General features: G+C 45.9%; 1 protein-coding gene across 1 annotated transcript in view; it reads left to right on the top strand.

Annotated features, from left to right (window-relative positions):
* Positions 1–3,076: 3,076 nt before the first annotated feature.
* Positions 3,077–10,327, top strand: part of SURF4 (surfeit 4) — a 22,149-nt gene continuing 14,898 nt past the window's right edge. The window contains exon 1 of the mRNA XM_044993041.1: positions 3,077–3,328. Within this exon, the coding sequence (XP_044848976.1) occupies positions 3,281–3,328 (48 nt within the window). The 5' untranslated portion in view covers positions 3,077–3,280. The remainder of the gene's footprint in view (positions 3,329–10,327) is intronic.

Below are 10,327 nucleotides of genomic sequence, written 5' to 3'. Positions count from 1 at the left end.
CTACACGGTACACAGTGCCTGAAAGGTGCTGGATTTTTGCAGGATGACTCGATACCTATGAAGCAAGCTATTGTTTGGGTCTCAAGGCTTCAAGAATCAATCTGTGTGCAATATTCTCCCATGCACAACTCAGCCTCCGACTTTCCCAATTGATATCCCAGTTGAATTTGTGGGACAGAAGAAGGCAGGTATGAGCAAAAGAGAATGCATCCAGAACTGGTAGAAATCATGTTTGTAATGAGTCAATAGTGTGACAACTCTGCGGGTCTGGCATTTCCTGGCAGATTTTGCTAGCCTCAGAGGCTCACTGTGACCCTCCCCATAGCCCTTCTCTCTCTAGAGCAGGGGTAGGCAACCTATGGCACACATGCCAAAGGCAGCACATGAGCTGATTTTCAGTGGCACTCACACTGGCAGGGTCCTGGGGATTCTGCATTTTAATTTAGTTTTAAATGAAGCTTTTTAAACATTTAAAAAGTGTGATTTACTTTACATACAACAATAGTTATATATTATAGAATGAGACCTTCTAAAAAATTAGAATGTATTACTGGCACACAAAACCTTAAATTAGAGTGAATAAATGAAGACTCAGCACATCACTTCTGAAAGGTTGCTAAACCCTGCTCTAGAGGCAAGGGACATGGCTTATGATGAAAATGGCTCAGTAAGTTAACAAGGGAGGTGAGGAGAAGCAACCCTCCCTCACAGTCTCTGAGGTCTCAGTCATTAATCAGGGAGGAGACAGGGGAGCCCAGGCCCACCCTCTACTCCAGGCTCCAGCCTAGGGACCCTAAAATTAGCAGCTATGGTAGATGACTTTCTGGAAATAGGACATGTACAATTCCCTGGGCCACTTCCCCACAGCAGCCCCCAATATCTCCTTCACCATTACCACAGGGCCTTCTTCCTTACAGCTGCTGTGGCTTTGTGCTGCTTCATTCCTCCAACAGCACAACCCTTTGCTATAGCTCCTTACACTCACACCTTACTGACTAACTGGGAAGATTTTAACTGGTTCAAGCCAGCCCTTGATTGGCTTCAGGTGTCCCAATCAATCTAGCTATCTCCACTGCTTTCTAGAAGGACCTTAATTGGCCCCAGGTATCTTGATTAACCTAGAGCAACTGCCATTTGGTTACCATGGTACCAGGGATTTGTTTAGCCTGGGGCTAACATACCTGTTCCTCACTACTTGACTGTAGCCATCTGGCCTTGCCCCATCACAATAGGGAAACAGTGGATGGAGGTTTCCTGTTAAATAGGAGGAAATCTGTGAAGCATGCTTGCCAGCGCTGAGATAAAGGGGCAGATGTACTGGTCAACCAGAAGGCCTAAACATCTCCATATGTGGTCCCCAGGTAACAAGAAGCAACTTGTGTTCTGTCCTCCATAGTACCAGAGCATTCACAGTGAACATCAAACCTTGCAGCAACCAGTCCGTGGTGTGTGGTGGCCCTCCTGTACTGGGCCCTTTGCAGATTTGGCAGCTGTTCTGACCAGATCTTGCTTCAAAGCTAATTCTGCAATAACTCCTACATCCCTTCCTTGGTCATTTCACTTCAGGATTCCTCTGTTTAGTTTTACTACATTGCACCCAAATACACTATTATAAATCTGTCTATATTTAAATACATTTTAAAATCAATGTCCTCCTCACCTTTGGGTTTCCTGGGTAAAGCTGAGCAGGAAAACAGATGTACAAGGGGTTTGGATCAGCACATGGTTGTACGTAGAAAAATACACTGGAGGAGGAGACAAGAGCGGACTGGTTTTGCTGTAGGAATGTTTTCCAGTTGCATATTGCAGTTCCCTGGCGCTGAGTTAGTAGTATTGCCAACCCCAAGTGTTCAAAATTCATGAGACAGGCCTAAAAAATTCATGTGCTTGGTTTACAATGAGTTGTAAAAAGAAAAATAATAAATTTGTGCAGCTTTTTCATTGCCTTGTGGTTTTTGAGCCTTTAGGGTGATCTTAAGTCACGTTTTCAAGATTTAATCTAATAGTGAGGGACTAGAAACTTGTTTTTTATTTGTTTTAAGTTAAAGCTATGATTCTCATCTAATCACATGCCTCCAGAAGCTGAGGATTTAAGAAAAACACCAAATATTGTGAGACATACAATAAAATCACAAGCGTTGGCAACACAGTGTTTCATAGTCTGCCATCCTACTTTGTAAATACCTCTATTTCAAGAAGAGATGGCTCAAAACTAAAACCTTTTCCCAAAACAAACAAAACCTCCTCTCTCACTCCACCTTGAATACTGTAATTAGGCATTTTAGCACCCAGGGCAAGCAAGGATATTTGCATCCCCTACCAGTTTTTTCCACCCTCACAGTTTTGCACCCTGGTTGGTTGCTGCCCTGGTTACGGCCATGCTGAGGGTTGAATAAAAGGAGATTCATATGCCGTGGAGTCAAGTATCAGAGGAGTAACCATGTTAGCCTGGATCTGTAAAAGCAGCAGAGTCCTGTGGCACCTTATAGATTAACAGACGTATTGAAGCATGAGCTTTCATGGGTGAATACCCACTTCGTCGGATACAGGCATCCGAAGAAGTGGGTATTCATCCACAAGAGCTCATGCTTATGCTCCAATACGTCTGTTAGTCTATAAGGTGCCAAAGGACTCTTTGCTGCATATACCATGGAAGTGCTCAGATACCATAGGCAGGGGTGCTGAGATGTACAAGAAGCCATATAGAATAGAATAGATATAAACCATAAAACAAAAAGGATTTTGGAAATTGAAAATCCCCACCAGGCTTTGAACTTTGTGTGTTTCCTGGGTTCCCATAAAATGGGTCCTGGACCCAAACCGCCCCAGTTTTGGTTTGGCAAACAAGATTTTGCAAAACTGAACCCCAAATCCGCCAAAGCTTTGCCCATCTCTGATGTCAGGGCAGTGATTTGCATGAAGGCTCCTGCTCCTCCTCCCTTCCATGGGCTGCTTTCACAGGGCTGCTGAGGTCCCTTTAAGAGTCAGACACATGCTGGAGATAGGCAAACTTGTATCTCATGTCAGTTACATGCAATCCCTGCTTCCCTCGTCGGGGATCCTCCTGCTGCTAGCGCTGTTCCTTTAAGAGTTGGCCTACGTGGCAGACGCAGGAGACAGCAGCGGCTTTAGCAGCAGTAGAGAGGCACTTCCTGTGGAGGAGCTTGCAGCAGCAGCAGCAGCAGCACCGGCGGAGGCAGGGGTGTGCGAGCCCAGGCAGCAGGCAGACACCCAGCCTGGAGGAATTCCCCACTGCAGCACCCACCCAGCAGCTGAGACCATGGGCCAGAATGACCTAATGAGCACGGCTGAGGACTTTGCAGACCAGGTGGGTATATCCCTCCCTCTTATCCCTTCGCTAGGATGGAGGCCTCCTCCACATGGAGATGAGCATTAGGGTGTATCCCTCCCAGGGGCTGTGGGGGGGTCTCCCACTGAAATAAAGGGGGAATCGGTCTGTGGTACAGACCTCTTGGGAGCTCTGGGGTCTGTCCCCCCTTTCCTCAACCCAGAATACATGGGAATCGGCTAATCTTGTGTATCCCTAAATGAGCCTGCCATGGGGTCCTGCCCCTCCCAGGATAATGAGGGAAGGTGGGGGATCGGTCAGAGGTGTGTGCCTCCAGCAGGCCAACACCCTAGAATATTGGGGGTTGGGGAAACAGTCTGTGGTTTGTACACTGGAGACACCCTGGTGTTTGTCCCTGCCCCTTGGATAAAGGAGGGGATCACTCAGTGATGTGTACCCCTGAGGGGTCTGCCTCTCTCTGATTTGAGGACTTCATTAACTCAGCCAGAGTTTATGGGCCTTTTGGGTGGTGAGGGTGAGGGTGTCCTGCAACATGTAGGAGGTCGGACTAGATGATCATGATGGTGCCTTCTGGTCTTACAGTCTGTGAGCCTCAAGAATAATGGGGGGTCAGTCAGTGATGTATACCCTGGAAGGGACATGAGGCATTAGCCTCCTTTATTCTCAGGATGTGAGGGTTGGTGGTAATTCTGCTCCCCACCAACTAAAGAGGGTATTTGTCATTTTTGTTACCCATGAAGGAATGGATCTTGCCCCCACCCTGGAGCCCGCATCTTGTGCCTTCTTTGAATTAAACTGTCAGATCAGTGCTATAACCCTCCTCTCCTGGGAGCCTGACTCATTCCTATCTGTTAATAAGTGTAAAGAGTCCCGTAAAGGGGTGAGGAAGGCCAAGCCATTCTTCCTCTCTCTCTCTCCAAGAGGTGTCCAGGTGGCATGTAGCAACAGGGAATAGGGGATATGTGAAAACAAACATGCAGTGAAATGATAATGGAAAATCCTAACCCCAGTCTGCTCTTAGACCATGTCCAGAATCATTAAGTGGAACAAAGAGGAACCATAGGTCTCTGCCTACGCTATAGGTTCAGAACAAAAGTCAATCCGGATTGTTAAACATTCCTGTATAAACGGTCCTTGTAGATGTTGACACCAACCTAGACAGACTATCTTGTGCTGTTGTGTAATACAGATGTCTATGATAAATCAAAGCGTAGAATCTCTCATCTTGCTGTGAGTGAGCAGAATAATATGAATGAAGTGTTCAGTCCCTCTCTTTGTGACAGTGTCGTAAAGCAAGATCTCTGTTGGCTTGGTGACTAGTATATTTTAAAATTAGTAACATCTGGCCGCCTAGAGCTAAGATCTGAAAAATCTGACTTGATCTGGCTCTAGACTTCTAAAGCAGGATGAAGGTTGGATGATGCATATTACAGGATCTAAAATGGATATGCCACCCTTGAATCCCTGTAACTGACCAGCACTGGAAAAACCTGCCATTCGCTGTCTTTTCTAGACAGATGGCTTGTTTAGGGCCAGATTCTGCTGTCTTTTATGTTGATTTCAGTGGGGCTCAGCGTGGTGTGTATGGTAGTACTCAGCCTGAGTAAGGGTGTCAGAATCAGGCCCAGTTTGTCTTGTTGACCCATCAGAAGTGGGAGGACAAGACAAACAGTTGCTGTATTGTGTTCATATCCTTTGCTAAATGTTATGACTCTTGAGTCCTAGGTACTACTTTTTTGAAATACCTGTGTATTTATTCCCATGTGACTGTTTCTGGGATCTTAAATATTTTGTAAGACCTCCTGAACGCCTTATTGTCCAGCATGAAGCCTTGTCTGCCCCTTCCTGGAATAACTTTCACTGAAACAACCTTATTTCTCTTTGACCTCATTTTATTTAAAAGTGACTATTCTTAGCTACAGCCTATTCCTGATGTTTGTGGACGCTCATCCATCAGCTTGCAAAAGCACACTTAGGTTTTGCAAGTAATTCATTTGCTAACTCTAGGTCCAAATAATTGCCCCCTGCTTATTCTAACCACTACCTATGCTGCTACAACAAACCCATACACATGTGGGAGTGAGTTTACAAAACAATAACCACTGGGTATATTTTTGCATAGTGGGCATTTGTTAGGGAAGTTCTTAGCTCATTTGGAACAAAACATCTGAACTGGGATTAGATTGAAGATTTTTTTTGGCTGGCTGGTTGGGTACATCAGATTAATACCCTAGAACTTGGATGCCCCCTCATTGACAGCCTTATTCCTCCCCATTCCTTGTTATAATAGTTGGGATTAGCTAAAATGCTATTGCTTTCTCCCCGTGGGAGCAGGTGTAATGAGCAGCTCCACTGGTTGTTAGGGAAGCTCGAACCCGTGACCTTTAGCACCCCATGCACAGGTTTCTGCCCCTTGACCTAAAGGAGTAATGCTGCTAACTAGTAGCAGTAATATGCTTGTAAGCCATATCTGGACCAGCCACTAGAGGGGAATATGGCACACTTAAGTGTGTTACAGAGTTGGCAAGGTGTTCTGAAGGGGAGATAGATTGGGGTTGGGATTGACCTTGGCTCTGGAAATGGTCTTTCTCTTACAACCAAGGTTTGCCCATTTCACAGATGTGCAATACAAGACACTGTTCTGTTTGGCGTTTTCTTAACTGTGGGCTTTAAGATGGGTGGGCTTTGCTGGTTGGCAGGTGTGGGTGGCTTAGGGGAGAACTAGCTTCCCTGATTTGATGGGATGGGGAATAATTATTTATAGTACCTAGTACAAACAGAAGATGCAGTCCCTGCTCCAAAGAGCTTACAGTCTAACTGTAGGTAATGTGGAATTGTTTGCTTGGTGTAGGCCCACATTCACCATGAAGTGAAAAAAATCTCCATAACTGGGAGCAGAACGTCTCAAGGATCAGTGCTGAGATCTTCTAACTGAATATAAAATGTTCAAGACGGAGCCTTTAAATGTGTTGCCAAATACTGTCTGCATTATCCAAAGCTGAAGTAGCTGTAACGAGGTCTTGCGTTGAGTCTGCACTCACTCCCTGGATTTGCAGGAGGAGTTGACTTTCTCTGAGGGAGCAGACCTCTGGCTAGTCTTCCATTTGTGCTGATACCACTTGAGAAGGTGGCTGTTTGGCACTGTACTCCATGTAGACGGAGTGCGAGGAGACTATGCAACTGTTGTAAACGGGTGAAGTGATGATAGCTGGTGGAAGGAGTGAGTGTGATGCCCAAACCATGTTCCTGGGGCAAAAACTACAGGGCTTTCTTTAATCTTCCATCCCAAGGGCCTGTGTGTGTTCAGCTGATCAGATCTCCCTTCTAACCTCCAGCTTTCTGAGACAGTTAATACAAGAACAAGTGTGGGGGAGAAACTCTTTTTGGTTTTAAACTTGGTCCTTTCATTTTCCAGTGAAGCTAACAGAGCATGGAAGGTCCTTGTTTCAGCCTGGCGTGTCCAAATAACTGCACTGATCCTGTTTAGTAATAAGCCAAGCCCCCTACTCCTGCCATAATCTGGAAGTGTGACATTTGCCCCCATGCAGAGGATGGGCAGCCGAAGACTTGATGTGCCACGAACCTCCCTGGTGATTGGAGTGCTGTGAATTGCACTCAGGAGGCTTGTGTGAAAAAGGGAAAATGGAATGTGCTATGGGGAAACCTTAAAACTCAGAACAACAAAGATGAAACCCTCTAAAGTTGGGGGCCCCAATGCGGTGCCCGCAGGTACCATGGCGCCTACAGGGCATCTAAGTGTGCCTGCGTACTGGCCAGCAGACAAGCATCCGCTGAAACGCCAACAAGCTGCGTCATCCAGAGGCGCCGACGACGAAATGCTGCCGATTTCCGGCGGTATTTCACTGGTGATGCCTCTGGATGACGCTGCTTGGCGGCATTTCGGTGGCAACACCTATTGACGTTGCTGCTTGGCAGTGGAATTTCGGTGGATGCTCCTCCTCTGCCATGGTCCTCCGTGGCTCATCGTCTGGTGCCTGGCAGACAAAAAAGGTTGGGGACCACTGCTCTAAAGAATAAGGCGGCCAGAAAGTTTCTGGCCTGCTCTTGTCCTTCCTCTGACCTATCTTAAAATGACAGCATGAGCCTATAGTAGCATTTCTTAAATGCGGCCACCGTGGCTACATACGGCTACCACTGGCTTGTCTTGCGGCCACAGCCGCCTGGGCTGTGATTGGGGGAGGGGCTAAGCAGTGGCCCCTCCTCCTCCCTGTTGCTCCTGGATGACCCGCCTTGCTGTTGGTTCCTGGCCCCACCAGCAGGAGTTGGGCCCTGCCCCCCTCTGAAGACATCTGGGGCACAGCGCTGGAGGAGCTCTGGCTCCTGCTGCCTTCCCCAGCCATGCACCCCGGCCCCCACTGCCTTCCCTAACGCCTGATCCAAGGCTTAATTTGTCCCCAGGCTTGCTGGGGCTGAGCAAGTCTGCTGTGAAAAGTGATACTTGTATGCTTGTTAATATCACTTTTCACAACAGACTTACTAGCTAGCAATACATAAAGTGCAGTGATTTGGATGTGTATATGTATTTGTTTCTCTGAAAACTAAGTATTTTAGGAAAAAGTATGAGAGTGGCCACCAGCAAGGCCACACTCTGAGGCCACGAAATAATTTATCCTGAGAACCCCTGACCTATAGTCCCCCTTTCTAAATATTGACTCCTCCTGGGAGGAGGGGAGGTGTCATTATCCCCACTTCATAGATGGGGGTTGAAACACAGAGAGAAGAAGTGATTCACCCTAGGCCAGTGTATAGAGTTTGGTGCCAGACCTGAAATGAGATCATCAGCATTCCTTGCTCCCAGTCTTGTACTTGGGCCACTGGCTCATGCTTCTCTCCATAGAGAAACAGAGCGGCTCCACATCAGGGTTGCAGGGATGGGTCCTGTATCTTTATCAGAAACACAAGACTGTAAACAGCATGTTGCAGTCCAAGTGTCTCTGTGCTGTTTACTTGGTAGCTGCCTTCACCACTTTGATCCTACCGTCGCTAATTCGGGAATAAACAGAGGAGCCTCTTTCCTAGTGAACTTTGGAGCATTCTTATTGTTCATAGTGTCCCCACCGGCATTCTGGAGATGAGAGCCACAGGTAAAGCTTGGCGAAATGAGATCTGCTTATGTAAAACAAGCTACTGCTTGCAGTGGGCCATGGCCTTGATCAAAAAATATAATGTGGTCACTTAAGCACCTAGGTGAAATACAAACCTAGGTTTGCCCAAGGTAACATGAGAAGTCTATGTAGGTATCATAAGATATCTCACGCACCTGGTCTCTATAAGAAATCTATGTCAGAGCCAGGAATAGAATCCAGAACTTCTGGCTCCCATTCTGTGATTCTGTCTTAAAACCATAGTATATCTACAGTCTCCCTAGCTGCTGCTTTCATTATTGCTTATTACTTCGTAAGTGCCATAAATGGGCATTGTGCTTTAGAGGTGTGTATGTATAGAGACAGACTCTCAAGACCTTACAACTTAGACCAACGATGACAGGAGGAGATAACAAGGGATGTGGTTGGTAAGGATGATGATTTGATCACTTAAGGAGACAAGGTGGGTGAGATAATATCTTTTAGCTGGCCAACTTCTGTTGCTGAGAGACAAGCTTTCGACAACAACACTGCAAATCACTTAAGGGAGTAATGCAGGTGAGTCAAAGATTAAAGTTCTTTATTTTTTGGTTGGATTACGTAGCCTCCTTGAGGAAAGAGATTTGGAGAAGGGACTAGATCCAGCGAATGCTGGATCCTTGTGTGTGTTCCTAAACCAAGAAGAGTATTTAAATCTGTCCTCCACAGGGCTTGGTTTACTGCCCTTATAACCTCATTAGAGGAGAAAATGGCAACATACAGCCCTTCTGTGGTATGTGTTAATGACTTGGCTGGGAGTGAAGAACCAGTTGTCCTCTCAGATAATGTTTAGTTTTTCCAGCTTTGGCTGTGCTTATGTGAGATGCAGTCTTCAGTATGGTCCATGCAAGGCCCACAGAATAATCGGCCATTTGAATATTCAGTGTATAGAAAACTCTAAACTGCATATGTGCCATGAGTTTAACATTATCTCCTTCCCTCACTTGAATAATTTAGTCTTATCTTAAGTGTATTGTGTCTGTGAAGCTCAGGTAATTACAATCTGTGTAATTCCTGTGTAGTTTCAGTTGGATAAGATATTAACTTCTGTCTTAATCTGTTCCTGTTCTGTTAAACAGCTGCACCCCAGAGGTGGCTGCATTGCAAGTTGAAGTGATTCTTCTTAGAGCTATAGTTTATGTGGTGCTGTAGGTTGTTGAAATGAGGTATATAAATCATGACTACTAGAGATGGGCCCAAGCTATAACATGCAGATCAGGACTTCCACCAAGTTTGTCTGGATCTGGCACTCTGGTTTGGGCCTATTGATTCAGTCCCATTACTAGAAATCGCCTGTTCTAGATCAATTCTACTGCACCTAGTTAGATCACTGAGAGAGTTCAGTACATAGGTACTCTGAATCCTAAAATCACTAGACACTTCTGATACATGTCCCGCACTATCACAGTTAACTAATGGTATAATCTTTCTCCTCTTCTCCTAGACCTCCTCAATTAGTCTTACCCCTTTTTGTTGTGCATTCTGTTTCTGAATTTGACTCATTTTCTCTATGGTTTGCTGTGAGCAGTGGCTTCAGTGCTTGCATGTGAGTTGCATAAACACAGCTGTACGCATGATGGATGTCAGAAGATGGTTTGCCTTGAGATAAGGTTGCCTAGCATTGCTCCCGCCTTCAATCTATCCTACTTGTCTTCCACTGATTGGATCGCAAGCACTCTTGTTTACCAGGCAACACACAATTCTCTTTCCTGTGTGTGCTGAGAGGGGAGGGAGCAAATTAAACTTTCTGTCATGGGCTGTTTGGTTTTCAGGGAAGGTGACAATGAGACAAGTCCATGTGACTAATTACAACAAAAGATGGCAGGTTCCAAAGCTGATGCTGGGAAGTAGAGCTGCCCCTTAGCACTTGTGC

Source organism: Mauremys mutica, chromosome 18 (assembly GCF_020497125.1).
Source record: "Mauremys mutica isolate MM-2020 ecotype Southern chromosome 18, ASM2049712v1, whole genome shotgun sequence".
In the NCBI taxonomy this organism is placed as follows: domain Eukaryota; kingdom Metazoa; phylum Chordata; order Testudines; family Geoemydidae; genus Mauremys; species Mauremys mutica.
The sequence above is the reverse complement of the archived record's forward strand: the minus strand, read 5'-3'. Positions and strand labels throughout refer to the sequence as shown.